This window comes from Blennius ocellaris, assembly GCF_963422515.1.
Source record: "Blennius ocellaris genome assembly, chromosome: 12".
Taxonomy (NCBI): Eukaryota; Metazoa; Chordata; class Actinopteri; order Blenniiformes; family Blenniidae; genus Blennius; species Blennius ocellaris.
The window spans coordinates 5,207,364-5,226,521 of NC_137661.1; the positions used below are offsets into that span (position 1 = coordinate 5,207,364).

Below are 19,158 nucleotides of genomic sequence, written 5' to 3' on the forward strand. Positions count from 1 at the left end.
CAAAGTCATAAAGGAGGCAGAATGAGTGAATTTGCAAAAGACATTTGGGGTCATGATCAAAGCTATTGGTAAGTGTTGTTGGCAAAGAAGTCAACAGGGTTGATCGAAAAGTGTTGAGAAAAAAATAGATGATTTCACTGCCAAAAATTGACAATAAATGCAAGTGTGACGCTACGAGACACCCGTTGTCCTCCAGTTCTTTGTGGACTGATGGGATGACTGGCCAGTCCAGGGGTCCAGAAAAAAAGCCCGCATCCTTCAAGGAGACCATGATGTTTCTGCAGGACAAAGTACCTCACTGCATGACTTCACATCAGTAAAGACCTTAAAGAGGACAGGGAAATGACATGGTGGCCTTTCTCTCCTGACTTTTTGTGGAAATGTTAGAGGTGCTTTATGTTTACGTTTTCAGTTGTTCATTCTCTTCAGTTAAACATGAAAATAAAGAAGTGAGATGAGAGATTTGCTGTTTTTCATTCAGTTGCCCAATGATAAGTCAATAAATAGTCAAGTTTGAGCTTTATTATAATTTTAGATTCAGTCAGAGCACTTTAGTTGTTACAGATCAAAATGAGTCAACAAAAAAACAACGAGCCTAATTGTTCTGCACACAGTGTATAATGTCAAACCAAGAACATCAAGAAGTTCTGCCTTCAAGCACAATGTATTCATTGGAGGCAAAATGTGGTTCATGGAGGGACTCTTCCTTCAATATTCGGAGAACTTGTGTTGTTTTTTTTTTAATTCATCTGTTACATTTGCCTTTCTGTCAATAATACTAATGTGACATTTATGCATCATGATAGACACCAATATCTTATGACTTTTATTATTTCAGTAAGCCATGGTTTCAAACGTAATAAGAGGAATTGTCTTTGTTTTTTTGTACTGAAGTGCTTTTCAAGTACCCACCCCTCTCCTCCCGTTCAGTTTTTTTTTCTTTTTCCCATTCCCTGAGGAGTCGGCTGCGTGTGAGCAGTATAGTAGTGCAGCCACACAGGACCACGATCTTTATTCCAGTTTAGTCGATCCCTTTAGAAATGGCAGGTGCAATTATTGAGAGCATGAGCACTAAAAAATTATCTTTATTTGTTTTGATCATTCTGGCTTTTCAAGTTTTTTCCATCCTGATCGGAGCCTTGATAGGTGAGTTCACACATTTATGTTCAATTAAAAGTCTTGTAATCCACCTTTCTGTTCTCCAGTTAAACTAAATCCTATTTCTCTTCTTGCCACAGCTCCCAGTCCCACCAGTGCCATCCATTACTTGGCCACCAAATGCATCAACCGCCAGCGGACGCGTGCGTGGCTCATGCCGTGGGGTCCGAGCCGATGCCAGCAGGTCACGAGCTTCGACGAGCCTCTGGCCAAAACTCTGGATGCCAACGACATCGTTTTCGCGGTGCACGTCCCGCTTCCCAACAAGGAGATGAGCCCCTGGTTCCAGTACATGCTGACGGTTCTGCAGTTCGACATCGCCTTCAAAGTGATCAATCAGATCGGTAAGTTTCACCAATTTGAGTCTGAGGCTCCAAATTTCCTATATTTCAGGAGAAATGACCATGGCCCCCACTTTGGGAGTTACTGAAGGAATGAGATGACACCGTTTCCTTTACGTCCTGACAATCTCTTTTGACAAACAACCAGCTATCCTTTTCCCCAGGAGTAAAAACTCGTAATCCATTACAAATTTGGTAGAGTGGTCGTCTCCCAAGCTGTTCGATTCTCATATCCACACGTCGAAGTGCCCTCGAGCAAGTCAGATGGACTGAGTGCCTTGCATGGTGGTGGTGGCCCCCCCCCCCCCTCCATTGGCGTGTGAATGTGATAAACAGCGTAAAGCACTTCGGGGACTGCTGACCAGGTGGAAAACTGCCATATAGAAGAGAGAAAAAGAAGAGAGAGCTCTTCCCCTAAGTGAATTGAGAACACTGGAGGCAGAGTGGGCCGTCCTCCAACATGGAGGCACCCTTCACGGTCTCAAGCCTCACTCAGCTGGAAACAAGCCCCATGGGAAAGATGCTTTCAGGTTCATAGAAGCAAAAACCAGAACACACACTGGTGAAATTATTGCTCAGTCAGCCTCTGATAAGATTTTTTTTTTTTTTACAGTGTATCATACAGAGAGCCACATTATCATAGGAATAATTACTAATTAAATAAAGTGCGATTTTCCTGTGCACTCAATAAACGTCCTGTGTGCCTTTATCAGCCACTCCTGTTTTGACTGTGAATGTCTGATGAAGTGAAACGTGTTCCTGTCTGTGCAGAGGACGATGTTGTTGTGACTATCGACGCTCGTCTTGGATACCGGGACGATTTGACCTCCGAGTGGGCGACAAAAGCCCACTCTGTCGAGCAAAGGCCGCTCAGGTGCACGTTTTCTCTCCCCAAGGTAAAATGGCATGACTGCAGCTGAGATCGACCCTTTTTCCTCTGCTGCCCCAAGACCGTGGAGTGTCCTCCCTGACCAGCCGACGGCTACAGATGTTTTTATACAAACACTCAATGCCTTCCTTTAAAAAAATACAAAAAACAAACCTTCTCTTAAATGTCTTTTATGGTGTTCTTTATTGAACTCAATAACATTTTAAACAGTTTTTCTTTAACTTACCTTATACATTGTATCTATTTTCTTCTTGAAGCTCTTTGACACTGTTTGAATGTAAAATGCATTATAAATAAAATCGATAATAATAATAATAATAATAATAATAAATTATTATTATTGTTATTATTATTATTAATGTACCCCAGCAATAGAATTGCTACCAATTAGCAAAGAAGCATTGTTTACTTAAAATAGATCGTAGCCAGTATTCGAGAAACTGAAAACAAAAAGAACCCCCCCCCCCCCCCACCCCAAGAAAATCGACGCAAAACATACAGGGAATGGACAAATTAGCATATAAAAAGATTCAGCCTGGCAAGGATATACATATAGGTAGATAAATGCAGAACAAGTAAATACAAAGGGAAACAAATAAATAGACAAATAAACAAGAAGCAATTAGTTGATTGATTTTCGGCACTTGAGAAGTGTTGCGCTTATGTTGTGTTTTATCTTAGAATTTTGTTATGGTTTCTGGAGATGTTGTGATTTTGGCTGGTTTTTACTGAGTTGGCTGGACTTCATCTTGTCCCAGGGCTGAAAAGCGTAAATCAGATCTGGCATCCCTGCTGATGCCTCAGTAATTAGGGACCTCGCCAACGGCTGGGCCCTAAGCCCAGCCAACGGCAGGTCTCTTTTGGATTTCGTCGTCGCCAAAAGTGTGGGGCCTCCGCAGGAGGCCCCACACTCATCCAGGACCTCCCCTGACCCTCTCAGAGTGGCCGCGCCCCCTTCGGGGGCACGGCCACTACCTGGTGGCGAAATTATATATTGTTTTTCGAATGTTTCTTATTATTAGGGACCTCGCCAACGGGTGGGCCCTAGGCCCAGCCAACGGCAGGTCTCTTTTGGATTTCGTCGTCGCCAAAAGTGCGGGCCCTCCGAACCCCCTAAACACGCTCAAAAACTCACCAAATTTGGGAGACTCGTCAAAAGTGTGGCACTCCACAATCTCACGTCAAAAAATTCCCCAAAAATCCAAAAATGGCTCTCTAGCGCCACCTAGAAAATTGCAATCACCCGCCACGGTCCGTAAGAATGTCGTAGAGAAAAACAGCGAATACGAAACTTCTTCGTCTACTCGACCCCTACGACTCACGTGCTCTAACTTTTGACCTAACTCCAACAGGAAGCCGGCTATTTGCCTTTCAATGTAAGGTATTCGCCCAAAAAAGGGAAAAAAAGGCAGAAACGGAAAATTTAACTCCTCATAGGGCGAAGGTCGCATCGGTTAAATTGAGATATACAAAAATAGAGGAGATTGTTTACTACTGAACTCTAGAGGGAAATTTTCTTACCTAGTCCAGTTTAATTTTTATTAGCCGTCCAAGCTCCCCACCCCCTAATCGGCATTTTGGCTCCTGTCATCCATTAACATGGGGAAACGGAAAATTCTCGCCGAAAATCAACGATTTACAACTCCCCGAACTACTCTTAACTGTTTGCAAACCGTGACTCTCAGCCACAAACCGAGGGCATCGCCACGTACACGAGACCCTGCCGAACAAGAGGATGTAACATATGTGGGGAAAATTCCAAAACAAGTCCCCAGAATGACGAGTTAAAGCGACACAGTAAAATTTTTCTCGTCCGAAATCTTAACACTATAGCGGATGGAGCCAAATCTGCCGTTCCTGCCAAACAGCGCCCCCTGGTGTCCAAAGTTTACCTCTGACTGCTTCCAAACCCACACACTATTAAAGAGGACAAAAATTCCTACAAAAGTATGGTATTTTTATCCACATACTCCCCCGATAAGTATAGATTAAGAGCAGTTGTTCGCAAAATCTTCTAATATAATCCTCTCTGGCTCACTCTGACGTCAGAGTGTCCGCGCTCGGTGCAGCTGTGAAATTCTCCACTGTGATTGGTCAGTGCATCACTCCATATATGGGCAGCTTCCTGTAGCTTCAGGCTCATCACTGCTGTGTGATTGACAGCCTGTCATATCCTGCAGTTTGACCTGAGAGTGACCTCAGCAGTCATTCTCAGGTCAGGTTACTCTTATGTGACCTGACCTCACTCTCATGTCTCATGTTCTCCTGTCATGAGGACATGCAAAACCTGTACGAGGTCTGGCCTGAGACATGTAATTCATGTCGGTGGAAGTTTGTGAAAAACCTTTATTGCATCATTCACACCTTCGCACACTGCCGACAAAGGCCGGGCCTCCTAGGCCCGGCACTCCACCAGGTCACTCTCATGTCACACACTGACCTCCGTAGGAGGCCTGGCCTGAGGCCATATAATTCATGTAGGTGGAAGTTTTTGAAAAACCTTTATGGCATCATTCACACCTTCGCACACCGCCGACAAAGGCCGGGCCTCCTAGGCCCGGCACTCCACCAGGTCAGTCTCTTGTCACACACTGACCTCCGTAGGAGGCCTGGCCTGAGGCCATATAATTCATGTCGGTGGAAGTTTTTGAAAAACCTTTATTGTGCCATAAGTGCTGTGTCTTTTACACTAGAATTGAAGTAAGACCAGATTCAGGATCGGGGCCATCTGGGGAGTACCCAACAGACATTTTCAGGCAGCTTGGCTAGCTTGCGGTTTAGCACACCTGTTAGCATGCGAGCAAACATTGTCCGATTGAGCCGAAATTTGGTAGGTAGCCTAATGGGGGTGCTGCGATCACAAATCACTAGCTAATTAGCTGGTTTTGACGCAGTTTTTTCAAAATAAAAGTCGTAAAAAATTTTTTTTTTTTTTTTTTTATATTTAAGCAAATATTTTGAACCGTTCATAGCCACCCCCCTGACGGGCAATCTCGAGGTCCCGACCAATGCTGCTTGCAGCTTTAATTAGGGACCTCGCCAACGGCTGGGCCCCTAGGCCCAGCCAACGGCAGGTCTCTTTTGGATTTCGTCGTCGCCAAAAGTGTTTTTTTTGCGCTTAGCCTCATTTTTCACCCCCTAAACACGCTCGAAAACTCACCAAATTTGGAAGTTTCGTCACGACCGCGCTCCATTCGAGGTTTCTGTAAAAAAATCCCCAAAAAGTCCAAAAATGGCTCTCTAGCGCCACCTAGAAAATTTTAATTGCCCGCCACGGTCCGTAGGAATGTCGTAGAGAAATGTCGCGAATACGAAATTTGTTCGTCTACTCGAGCCCTACGACTCACGCGCTCTAACTTTTGCCCTAACTCCAACAGGAAGCCGGCTATTTGCCTTTCAATGTAAGGTGTTCGCCCAAAAAAGGGAAAAAAAGGCAGAAACGGAAAATTTAACTCCTCATAGGGCGAAGGTCGCATCGGTTAAATTGAGATATACAAAAATAGAGGAGATTGTTTACTACTGAACTCTAGAGGGAAATTTTCTTACCTAGTCCAGTTTAATTTTTATTAGCCGTCCAAGCTCCCCACCCCCTAAACGCCTTTTTGGCTCCTGTCATCCATTAACATGGGGAAACCGAAAATTCTCCCCCAAAATCTACGATTTTAAACTCCCCGAACTACTCTTAACTGTTTGCAAACCGTGACTCTCAGCCACAAACCGAGGGCATCGCCACTACCGCGAGACCCTGCCGAACAAGAGGATGTAACATATGTGGGGAAAATTCCAAAACAAGTCCCCAGAATGACGAGTTAAAGCGACACAGTAACATTTTTCTCGTCCGAAATCTTAACACTATAGCGGATGGAGCCAAATCTGCCGTTCCTGCCAAACAGCGCCCCCTGGTGTCCAAAGTTTACCTCCGACTGCTTCCAAGCGTACACCGTCTTAAAGAGGACAAAAATTCCTACAAAAGTATGGTATTTTTATCCACATACTCCCCCGATAAGTATAGATTAAGAGCACTTGTTCGCAAAATCTTTGAATATAATCCTCCCTGTCTCACTCTGACGTCAGAGTGTCCGCGCTCGGTGCAGCTGTGAAATTCTCCACTGTGATTGGTCAGTGCATCACTCCATATATGGGCAGCTTCCTGTAGCTTCAGGCTCATCACTGCTGTGTGATTGACAGCCTGTCATATCCTGCAGTTTGACCTGAGAGTGACCTCACCAGTCATTCTCAGGTCAGGTTACTCTCATGTGACCTGACCTCACTCTCATGTCTCATGTTCTCCTGTCATGAGGACATGCAAAACCTGTATGAGACCTGGCCTGAGACATGTAATTCATGTCGGTGGAAGTTTGTGAAAAACCCTCATTGATGCATCATTCACACCTTCGTTCACGCCGACAAAGGCCGGGCCTCCTAGGCCCGGCACTCCACCAGGTCACTCTCATGTCCCACACTGACCTCTGTAGGAGGCTTGGCCTGAGGCCATGTAATTCATGTCGGTGGAAGTTTTTGAAAAACCTTTATTGTGCCATAAGTGCTGTGTCTTTTACACTACAATTAAAGTAAGACCAGATTCAGGATCGGGGCCATCTGGGGAGTACCCAACAGACATTTTCAGGCAGCTCGGCTAGCTTGCGGCTTAGCATGCCTGCTAGCATGGTCGCAAACATTGTCTGCTTGAGCCGAAATTTGGTAGGTAGCCTAATGGGGTTGCTGCGATCACAAATCACTAGCTAATTAGCTGGTTTTGATGCCGTTTTTTCAAAATAAAAGTCTTTTTTTTTTCTTTTTTTTTTTTACTTAAAAAATTGTCTTTTTTATTAACCGTTCATAGCCACCCCCCCGACGGGCAGTCTCGAGGTCCCGACCAATGCTGCTTGCAGCTTTAATTAGGGACCTCGCCAACGGCTGGGCCCTAGGCCCAGCCAACGGCAGGTCTCTTTTGGATTTCGTCGTCGCCAAAAGTGCGGGCCCTCCGAACCCCCTAAACACGCTCAAAAACTCACCAAATTTGGGAGACTCGTCAAAAGTGTGGCACTCCACAATCTCACGTCAAAAAATTCCCAAAAAATCAAAAAATGGCTCTCTAGCGCCACCTAGAAAATTGCAATCGCCCGCCACGGTCCGTAGGAATGTCGTAGAGAAATGTCGCGAATACGAAACTTGTTCGTCTACTCGAGCCCTACGACTCACGCGCTCTAACTTTTGACCTAACTCCAACAGGAAGCCGGCTATTTGCCTTTCAAAGTAAGGTGTTCGCCCAAAAAAGGGAAAAAAAGGCAGAAACGGAAAATTTAACTCCTCATAGGGCGAAGGTCGCATCGGTTAAATTGAGATATACAAAAATAGAGGAGATTGTTTACTACTGAACTCTAGAGGGAAATTTTCTTACCTAGTCCAGTTTAATTTTTATTAGCCGTCCAAGCTCCCCACCCCCTAATCGCCTTTTTGGCTCCTGTCATCCATTAACATGGGGAAACATAAAATTCTCCCCCAAAATCCACGATTTTAAACTCCCCGAACTACTCTTAACTGTTTGCAAACCGTGACTCTCAGCCACAAACCGAGGGCATCGCCACGCCCACGAGACCCTGCCGAACAAGAGGATGTAACATATGTGGGGAAAATTCCAAAACAAGTCCCCAGAATGACGAGTTAAAGCGACACAGTAACATTTTTCTCGTCCGAAATCTTAACACTATAGCGGATGGAGGCAAATCTGCCGTTCCTGCCAAACAGCGCCCCCTGGTGTCCAAAGTTTACCTCTGACTGCTTCCAAACCCAGACAGTATTAAAGAGGACAAAAATTCCTACAAAAGTATGGTATTTTTGTCCACATACTCCCCCGATAAGTATAGATTAAGAGCAGTTGTTCGCAAAATCTTCTAATATAATCCTCCCTGTCTCACACTCTGACGTCAGAGTGTCCGCGCTCGGTGCAGCTGTGAAATTCTCCACTGTGATTGGTCAGTGCATCACTCCATATATGGGCAGCTTCCTGTAGCTTCAGGCTCATCACTGCTGTGTGATTGACAGCCTGTCATATCCTGCAGTTTGACCTGAGAGTGACCTCAGCAGTCATTCTCAGGTCAGGTTACTCTCATGTGACCTGACCTCACTCTCATGTCTCATGTTCTCCTGTCATGAGGACATGCAAAACCTGTACGAGGTCTGGCCTGAGACATGTAATTCATGTCGGTGAGAGTTTGTGAAAAACCTTTATTGCTGGATCAATCACACCTTCGTTTACGCCGACAAAGGCCGGGCCTCCTAGGCCCGGCACTCCACCAGGTCACTCCATCGTCCCACATTGACCTCCGTAGGAGGCCTGGCCTGAGGCCATATAATTCATGTCGGTGGAAGTTTTTGAAAAACCTTTATTGTTCCATAAGTGCTGTGTCTTTTACACTAGAATTGAAGTAAGACCAGATTCGGGATCGGGGCAACCTGGGGAGTACCACACTGAGCTTTTCAGGTGTATCCGCTAGCTTGCGGCATAGCATGCACATTAGCATGCTACCAAACATTGTCCGATTGAGCTGAAATTTGGTAGGTGGCCTAATGGGAGCGCTGCGGTCACAAACCACTAACTAATTACCTGGTTTTGACCCCGCATTTTCAAAATAAAAGTACTAATTTTTTTTTTTTTTTTTTTTTGCTTAAATAATATTTTTTTTAATTAACCGTTCATAGCCACCCCCCCGACGGGCAATCTCGAGGTCCCGACCAATGCTGCTTGCAGCTTTAATTATTATTATTATATATTTTTCTTTTCACTTACGCTCATATTTGACCCCCTAAACACGAAAACTACGTGACCAAATTTGGCAGTCTCGTGAAAACTCGCTGTCTTCAGAAGACCATGTCAAAACATTCTAGGAAAGTCTAAAAATGGCTCTCTAGCGCCACCTAGAAAATTGTAATCGCCCGCCACGATCCGTAGGAATGTCGTAGAGAAGTGTCGCGAATACGAAATTTGTTCGTCTACTCGAGACCTACAACTCACGCGCTCTAACTTTTGACCTAACTCCAACAGGAAGGCCGCTATTTGCCTTTCAATGTAAGGCTTCTGCCCAAAAAAGGGAAAAAAAGGCCGAAACGGAAAATTTAACTCCTCATAGGGCGAAGGTCGCATCGGTTAAATTGAGATATACAAAAATAGAGGAGATTGTTTACTACTGAACTCTAGAGGGAAATTTTCTTACCTAGTCCAGTTCAATTTTTATTAGCCGTCCAAGCTCCCCACCCCCCAATCGGCTTTTTGGCTCCTGTCATCCATTAACATGGGGAGACGGAAAATTCTCGCCGAAAATCAACGATTTAAAACTCCCCGAACTACTCTTAACTGTTTGCAAACCGTGACTCTCAGCCACAAACCGAGGGCATCGCCACGACCGCGAGACCCTGCCGAACAAGGGGATGTAACATATGTGGGGAAAATTCCAAAACAAGTCCCCAGAATGACGAGTTAAAGCGACACAGTAACATTTTTCTCGTCCGAAATCTTAACACTATAGCGGATGGAGCCAAATCTGCCGTTCCTGCCAAACAGCGCCCCCTGGTGTCCAAAGTTTACCTCCGACTGCTTCCAAGCGTACACCGTCTTAAAGAGGACAAAAATTCCTACAAAAGTATGGTATTTTTATCCACATACTCCCCCGATAAGTATAGATTAAGAGCACTTGTTCGCAAAATCTTTGAATATAATCCTCCCTGTCTCACTCTGACGTCAGAGTGTCCGCGCTCGGTGCAGCTGTGAAATTCTCCACTGTGATTGGTCAGTGCATCACTCCATATATGGGCAGCTTCCTGTAGCTTCAGGCTCATCACTGCTGTGTGATTGACAGCCTGTCATATCCTGCAGTTTGACCTGAGAGTGACCTCACCAGTCATTCTCAGGTCAGGTTACTCTCATGTGACCTGACCTCACTCTCATGTCTCATGTTCTCCTGTCATGAGGACATGCAAAACCTGTACGAGGTCTGGCCTGAGACATGTAATTCATGTCGGTGGAAGTTTGTGAAAAACCTTCATTGATGCATCATTCACACCTTCGTTCACGCTGACAAAGGCCGGGCCTCCTAGGCCCGGCACTCCACCAGGTCACTGTCATGTATCGCACTGACCTTTGTTGGAGGCCTGACCTGAGACATGTAATTCATGTCGGTGGAAGTTTGTGAAAAACCTTTATTGCATCATTCACACCTTCGCACACCGCCGACAAAGGCCGGGCCTCCTAGGCCCGGCACTCCACCAGGTCACTCTCATGTCACACACTGACCTCCGTAGGAGGCCTGGCCTGAGGCCATATAATTCATGTCGGTGGAAGTTTTTGAAAAACCTTTATTGTTCCATAAGTGCAGTGTCATTCATACTAGAATTGAAGTAAGACCAGATTTGGGATCGGGGCAACCTGGGGAGTAGCACACTGAGATTTTCAGGTGTATCCGCTAGCTTGCGGCATAGCATGCCCGTTAGCATGCTAGTAAACATTGTTCGATTGAGCTGAAATTTGGTAGGTGGCCTAATGGGGGTGCTGCGGTCACAAATCACTAGCTAATTAGCTGGTTCCGACTCCGTTTTTTCAAAATAAAAGTCCTAATTTTTTTTTTTTTTTTTTTTTGCTTAAATAATTTTTTTTTTTATTAACCGTTCATAGCCACCCCCCCGACGGGCAATCTCGAGGTCCCGACCAATGCTGCTTGCAGCTTTAATTATAATTGGGTCATGAGATTAGGGCTGTCATATACTGCATTTATTTATAATGCACTGTTTCCACCTAAAATAAAAACAAACACATTTTTTTTTTAAAATTTACATATATTAGCCCAATTCATAAATTATCCTTGGATCTCTCAAGAAAAAGTTTGCTCTGGAAATCTTAAACGTTTTAGGGGTCATACCAGAAAAACCTTATGTGGGGTAAAGTTTATTTTCTTCCTTTCTTTCTTTTTTTTTTAAAGTTCTTGTTGCTTCAAAAACAAACTTGAGAAGACATGAAAGAAATGTGATGCAAGCAAAATGAATAAATATCCCCTGGCCCCACATCAGTGTCATCAATGCTTTTGCAGATTTATGAAAATGAGGGGCGTTTCTACCAGTGTGAGCCGGTCCCTCTCGTGGAGCTGGGTAGCGTGGCCCACAAGTATTTCCTCATCAACATGCGCCTGCCTGTGAATGACACCATGAACGTCGGCATCGGCGAGATAAAGGACATCCACATAGTGGTGAGCGACATCCTCACACCTCCATCGTCTCTGAATATCTAAACCAGGACTATTCAACTATATTTTTGGGAGGGCCACATTTTCAGGAAGCAAAGGACAATTCCCTGAGCAATTATTCCTGATCTCAACCTGACACGATGCTCTGCCACATTCAAAAGTGTTTTATTTTGGTACATGGGAAAAAAGTACAAATCACTGACTTTATACACATCATACTGTTTTTGTTTTGGAACAAAGGCTGTTACAGCCCCATAAACACACATTTGAAACATCTGAAAGATTATGTATGTCTTTCTGTATAATTTTGTAAATTCTGACATCTCTACTTGTAATACAAATCCCTTTCTTTCAAGCATTTTAAAATGTCTTTCTTTTTTAAAATAATAATAATTTTTAAAAAAGTAAACAGAACTTGATCTGCGGGCCGGTCTGATGTCATCCGCGGGCCGGAGTTGGCCCGTGGGCCGCCAGTTGAATAGGCCTGATCTAAACACTCGATGTCCCGTCTCTCCAAGGGCATCCACCAGAATGGAGGCTTCACCACAGTGTGGCTTGGCATGAAGACCGTGTTCAGCCCTGGGATCTTTGCGGCCACAGCTTGGTACTGGCGTCGCATCAGTCTCATGACGAGACCCGCAGTACTTTTGGAAAAGTACGTGATGATAAGGAAGAGGGGAGATGTATTGATTAAGGCAGCGTCTACCTTGCATTGGTTTTTCGCATCTTTCCTTCAGAAAAGTTTTGTGCTTTTTTCGGCAATATGTTGATATATATTTATGCGGAAACAGTAGAAATGCTGAAAATTATGTAGTTTTCATGTTCGGCCAGTAGTGGGTGCTTTTTTATTATCATTCAATTTCAGCCAATGTTAACTTAATTTAATTACAGTGTGTTTATAAAGCACATAGGGCCAGTCAAGAACATTATGGTACTTTTAAACAGCTTGTCAATAGAGAGCACTTATAAATATCACACTTTTATTAACATAGTTGTAAACAAATACAAGCAGACGATGAATTAGTGTTTTTGATAAAATGAACATGTTTTGTGGCTGGTTTACCTGAAATGACAGTCAAACCAAAGTCTAGCTCAGGTATATTTTCACACAACACATCAATCCATCTTTCAAAGCATTTTTAGAATTGTACCTCAAACCGTCCTTTTGTAAGTGCATGCTTTTCAGCCATTAATAAATATGAGTATATCGAAACATTTATAAATATTAAACCTGGACACATTTGCAAAATTCTGAACACATTAATGTTTGTGTGAATTTAAAAAAAAACTATGGTAGAGAATGTTGAACCCGACCTGCAGCTTTTCAGCCAAATTTCTCTCTCTTTGAAACGGTTAAATTAGAAGAGATGTGACAGTGTTAACAATCGGCGACTCACTGCCGTTCTCTTCATCTCAACATCTCGTCGAAACAAAGCATTTTTGGCCACCGGGGTCATCAAAGCCTTTACACTGTTCATGGCTGTTCGGGATGAATTTAAATGATCGTTTTTGCAGACTGTACAAGCTGAAGCTGCGCCGACTCCATGTGATTACGCAACCGCGATGCAAGAATAAAACGTCATAAGCACGCGCCATCCATTCAGGAAAAACAAAGTTGAGTTAAAATTAGTTTCGTGAAGTTATGTTGTCAAATCCCTGTAGATGAGAACTGTGAGTTCTCCATTTACACATTTAAAATATTGAACTTGACCAAAGTTGAGAGTATGTAAACAGTTTTCATCTCTAAGATTTAAGATCCCAAGATATTAATAAAGTTAGTAACATTTTTATGATCAATATGATATATTCTGGCAATTAACTGATTAAAAGCTGCAGGAGTATAAAGAGTATAAAAATACATGAAGGCAATTTTCACAGTTTTATCGAGTATTTTTGCAGCTAGGAGGACTTAATATAACCCAGGTCAGATTTAAAATGTTTTAAATAAGCACATTTCTAATATGTAAAAATAAACAACCCCCCCAAAAAACCCTATCTTTTCTAAGATCAAAGTTGTCTCCATACATTTCTCCACGGCTCGGCAGAGTCACCACATCTTGGACATGTTGTGACAAACAAAGTGAAGATGCAGCTTTACGGCTGTAGTGAATCCCAGGTTCATTCTTTCTCGCTGTACGAGCTAAAAACCATGGGTACACCTTGTGGCACACTGTAAAGAGATAAGATAGGCCACAAGGCAGGCAGAGGAAATGAAAAGTGCTTGATTTAAAGTGCATGATTGCCTGGAACTGGGTCAGAAATGGAACATGTCATCTCAGAGCAGATGTGGGATTTTTTTTACTTATTTATTTATTTAATACAGTGAGGAGTGCATTTGCCTTTTTCAGGGTGATTTTGGCTCTGGGTGTTTCAATGACCTTCATGAATGTACCGTTGGAGTGGCTGTCTCTGCACATTGAGTGGACGTGGACGCTTCTGTTTGAAGATGCCCAGCAGGGGGCGTTTTACTCCACACTCTTCTGTTTCTGGATCATCTTTTGTGGAGAGCATCTCATGGTTTGAATTTCATCGATGTTTAATTCAACTAGTTTTTTTCCTACATTACTCCCAGGGGATGTTCTTGCTTTTCTCAGGACCAAAGTCAGAGGAATCGGCTCTCAGCGTACTGGTGGCAGGTCGGACTGATGATGTTTGGCTCATCTGTTCTTTTTATATTTGATCTGAGTGAAAGGTACATCTCTTTATTTGAAAACCTGTCTATTGATGTTGCTTCACCTCTCTTTTAAGCAATTTTCTTCTCATCTTTTTTCCAAGGGGGGTTCACTTGACCAATCCTTTCCACAGTGTGTGGGCATCTGAATTTGGGACGAAGGTTTCCGTATCCTGCAGATATTCATATTGTATTGGATGTGATTATACACTGTTCCTCAGTAATATGCAGAGCAAAGGTCATCGTGCACAAGAAAACACAAAGTAAAGCACGTGCAGACATTTAGATGTTACTGGAATTATGGAGCGTGTCAGTTTCTGGGGAATGAAGTGTATGAAAGCATCATTGGAAGGTGTCAAACTTTATGCTGTTTGTCCAGGAAATTCTCAAGCAGCATTATCCCAACAGTGTCCCCTTGTGTGAATCATAAGACTGTGTGTCTGTTCTTTAACGTCTCCCACAGATGACCTTCATATTTGTGGCAGGGATTTCTGTTTGTCTGTATTTCATTTCCCTGTGTCGCACAGTGGGTTGTGTGTTTAGGAGCATCAGTGGAAAAATGCAACAACTTCCTGCGATGCCAGAAGCCAGAAGGGTGCGCTATAAGGTGGGTCTCGTTTGGCTGTCGTGAAAAAAAAATTAGTACGTCCACAGGATTCTGCTTCACAGTCATTGTCTTGTGTGTGCCTTGCGTTGCCCCGGAGTTACCCTCAGGTGCTTTGCGTAACGTTACATTCAGTGAACTCTATGTAAATAGGACACGGGGAGCGGCAATCCGATTCATCACGGAACTTTTAATAAAAATGTTTAACCAATTGAGTGGAACCAAAACAAGAACAGATTCAGCAGCTGCACAGCTTATTTCTCACCTCAAACTTCTCAGGAATACTTTTCACTGTAATGGTTTAGTAATAAAAGAGAAAGTTTGTGTACTGCCATCTTGGTTTGGTCTGACATGCTACATTTCGTGCTACACGCTACCTGCTAAAGAGTGCCACATGCTACACATGATTGAAGTATGATTGATAGACTCATTAACAGCAACTCATTGGGCGGCACACAACAATTATATCCTCCTAACCCTGAAGGCCTTATGAACTTGTGTCATACTGAAGTCGTTCTCATCGTGTTCATGGCGTGCCCATGCTGGTTGTGCAGAGTAAATAGATAAATCAGCATACAACCATCAGCGTTTCATGCTGATGTTACTTTTTTTTAATGTTTAATGGCAGATACCTATATTCTGTCAATATCATTATGCATCCCTAAATGAAACAGCTTTTATAGAGTAGCTTAAATGTTAACATTCTTTCTTTGTTTTTATGTTTTTTTTAAGGGTATAATCTTCAGGTTTAAGTTCCTGATGCTTGTAACTCTTGCATGTGCAGCCATGACTGTTGTCTTCTTCATCTTGAACCAGGTAACTTGAAGCCAGGTAAGTTTAAATGTCCAAGCATGAAACTGTTCAGACTGATCACTGTAAACAAATACAAGGATGAAGATCATATGAGTGTTTCTAACACCGTAAGTAGGACTGTACATAGGAGTATGACTGTATGTCTTGCTGTGCGGGTTGTGTGGGTGGTGTAGGGATTTACTACCTCATATGGATCACTATTTATGTTTTGGTTGGCTATCGATAATGATTAATAATTATCAAAGATAGTTATTAATAATGTTATTGAAATTTAATCTGATCTGTATCAGAACCTCGGAGCTCCACCTGTCTTAACAGAAATGATAGTCAGTTCAGTTCTATCAGTCTCATAAGACATACTAAACAGTTAATCAGGAATTTGAATTAATAGTTAAATTAATTACAATTACCAGAATTAACAGTAAAGCTTGAAGGAATTTGGAGTTCTTGACACAGAAGAGGTCGATATTTCATTCACCTTTGTGCACATTAATAAAACAGCAAGTATGATTCCAAAAATTATATTTATTAACAATGAAAACAAATAAAACACAGATTCTAACTACCTATATACAGCTGGGTGTGTGTAGGTGTGCGCGTGTGTGTGTGTGTGTGTGGAGAGAAAAGAGAGAGAGAGAGTTGGAGGGAGTGTGTGTGTGTGAGACGTGTGATGGAACTACAAAACAAGATGGTGGATCAAAAGAAACTACATTCCAAATGGAGGTTGTCAGAGAACAGGAAGTCTGTCCTGGGTCTCGGCCATGTGCTGAGCACAACGGAACAATGGAAGCTAGTCTTTAGCGTCTGCTTCTGGTGTGTCTCTGCTAAAGGACCATTTCTAGAATGAGTTTATGTGACTGCGACTTGCTTTGTAAAACGTCAGGAGTCGTCAGATGGTGTTCGGTTACGGTGTGATGTTGTCTTTGATGTGATATGTGTAGGATTGTGAGTTAACACGTTAGTAAAGCAAAGATTAGCATGCAGACCCTGTGTCTATGGTAGAGCTAACAGTGGTTTACAAGTTGATAACGGCTCCTAACATCATTATCAAAAGAACTCAATCACTGTAACAGAATCAACACATCTTCATAAAAGTTAAACAGTTCTATGCATAGCATCAGGTTTAACTAATCTCGAGTAATGCCCAGTTGTTACCACTTCCTTGAAGGAGTTCAGTTGTTGTCCTGCTGGAGGGAAGCTGGTGTCTTCTCCTGTAGTTAGCACCTCCTGCTAACTGTGGTTGCTGGTTCTGCAGGCTGAGGAGAAGAAGATGGAGTTGATGTTTCAGGAGTCCTTCTTACAGCTCCTGGTTGTTCCCTTTGTTCAGACTGAGGAGCTGGTCGCTCAGGTCTGTGATGGTTTTCCTGCTTGTTCAGGAAAAACACAAAGAAGTTCTGTGAGGTGTTGTTTCCCTGGTCCCGTCCTGGAGGAACCGGTTGGTTTCCCTGGAGAGCAGACTCTGTGCGCTGGTCTCTGGATCAGGGGAAGGTCTGATCCTCGTGGTTGGGTCAGCAGAGGAGTTGAGAAATGAAGGCCTCTGGTTGCCGGCCACTCGTGTTAGCTGTGTGCTAACGCTGGGTGAGTTGAGCTGCTGGGAAGCAGCTCTTCAGCAACTCACCTCCTCGGAGTGTAGTCGTGCAAGAGAGCGAGTGGAGGCTGGCTGAAGCCTTTTGTTCGACGTGTGAATTCAGAGGTGTCAAAACCTGGGAGCTTCGACCAATCAGTGACTGTGTGAATGCAGTGGGGGAAGAGTCTTGTGAGGAGAAGGGGGGGGGGGGGTCCTGCAGAAGCCCCCTTTGCACTCGGTGCGGAAGACAATCACATTCCTGGGTCAGAATTCATATGTCATGACTGTGTATCAGGACATATGACAATTGTCTTTTCCTAGAAATGAACCAACTTTCTGTGGTCCTGTGAGATCCCAACAGTGGGTACATGTATAGTTGGTAGGAGGATGTCTCAAGTCTTACAAAATATACCCATTTTCCCAACAGGTCAGTGAAAGTAATTGGCACTGGGGAAACTATAAGCTTCAAATCCACAGCGCCTTCCTCACAGGCATCTACGGCATGTGGAACCTCTACGTCCTCACCATCATCTTCCTCTATGCCCCCTCACACAAGGACAAGAGGAACAAGTCAGGAGGTGGTCAACAGGCAAGTTTGCAAAAACAACCAACTATGTAATTAAAATTCAGTTGGGCAGAAAGAAAACCTGAAGGTTGTGGTCCCCAACACATTACAGGGAAATTAACTCTCTGCTCTAGATTGTAGAAACTGTCTGATTGTGGTTTCTTTGACTTTCACACAGCAGAGTGTTGTTTTTTTTTGCTTTGTAATGAAATGTCCTTCAGATGTGACCGAGAAGCCCGAGACTGAGGAGACATTAGGAGAGCATGGGCCCACAGAGTCCTACAGAATCACAGGGAAGGTGGCTGAGGAATAACAACCAACCTCAACGGTGCTCCAGAAAACGTCCTGGATTATCATCTGTTAATTTTACTGAAGGCGTAATGACAATTATTCAATGTCCCATTGTCCAGTTATTTCCATCACTACACAGGTGGATTAGGAATGAACCATCGCAGACTCAAAAACAGCATTTCCAGTCAAATACGCTTGTAGTTTAGTTGATGTTTATTTGCTGAAAGTAAATGAAGAACATACCGGGATTTTCCAGTAGCAAATTGTATAATTGTACGAGTTGTCTGTTCCTGGTCTGGCGAGAACTGTGTAACCGGCTCCTACCTGTGCCCTCAGCCTGAGTCCAAACACCGCCACCAAATGTCCAAATCATGCAGCAATAACAAAATATTTCAATAAACTGCATAACCATAATGAGTATAAATGGCTTCTGCCAGTGGCGGATTTTGCTATGGGTGAAGTGGGCAGCTGCCCAGGGCACAAACCCAACAGGGGCGCACCGTGTACCCGCTCAGATACGGTCTTGTGACTCCATCCCCTGTATGCATGGACAGCTGTCAGCTCCTGCAGTCAGTGGCGGACCTGGCCATGCTGTGCATGCACGTTCCAGCTCGCTAATGACTCTCAGTCATATTTTAATCATGCATGTAATTCAAGCATGTAATGTCACTACTGTATGAGCCCCTCAGTTCCTTAACAGGTCAGATGGCGGGCTTACGTGATGCATCTGAACACATCACTCAAAGCTGTGAGCTATGAAGCGGCGTTTTAACTTTTCAACTGCATAGCTTATTTTTTTTTTACAGAAATACATTTCTCTGAACTTTTTCAGTAATAAAACGGAAAGTTTGGATCCGAGCTGCAATGTTGGTCTGGTTTGAACTGCAGGAGCTGACAGCTGTCTGTGCAGACAGGGGGCGGAGTCACAAGATCGAGTCTGAGCCGGTGCTCGGTGAGCCCCCGTTGAATTTGCGCCCTGGGCAGCTGCCCGCTTCACCCATAGTCTGCTGGGCTCATACAGAAGAG

At 43.7% G+C, this 19,158-nt stretch overlaps 1 protein-coding gene across 1 annotated transcript; it reads left to right on the forward strand.

Annotated features, from left to right (window-relative positions):
- Positions 1-1,040: 1,040 nt before the first annotated feature.
- LOC308137108 (protein wntless homolog) lies at positions 1,041-18,154 on the forward strand (the record flags this gene model as incomplete). The annotated part of the gene is made up of 12 exons (XM_080505682.1): positions 1,041-1,146; positions 1,239-1,502; positions 2,271-2,395; positions 11,469-11,624; positions 12,140-12,276; positions 13,970-14,138; positions 14,216-14,313; positions 14,397-14,460; positions 14,756-14,899; positions 15,629-15,712; positions 17,704-17,869; positions 18,063-18,154. 12 exons carry the CDS (start codon positions 1,041-1,043, stop codon positions 18,152-18,154), a joined length of 1,605 nt encoding a protein of 534 aa, XP_080361808.1.
- Between the last annotated feature and the right edge of the window lie 1,004 nt (positions 18,155-19,158).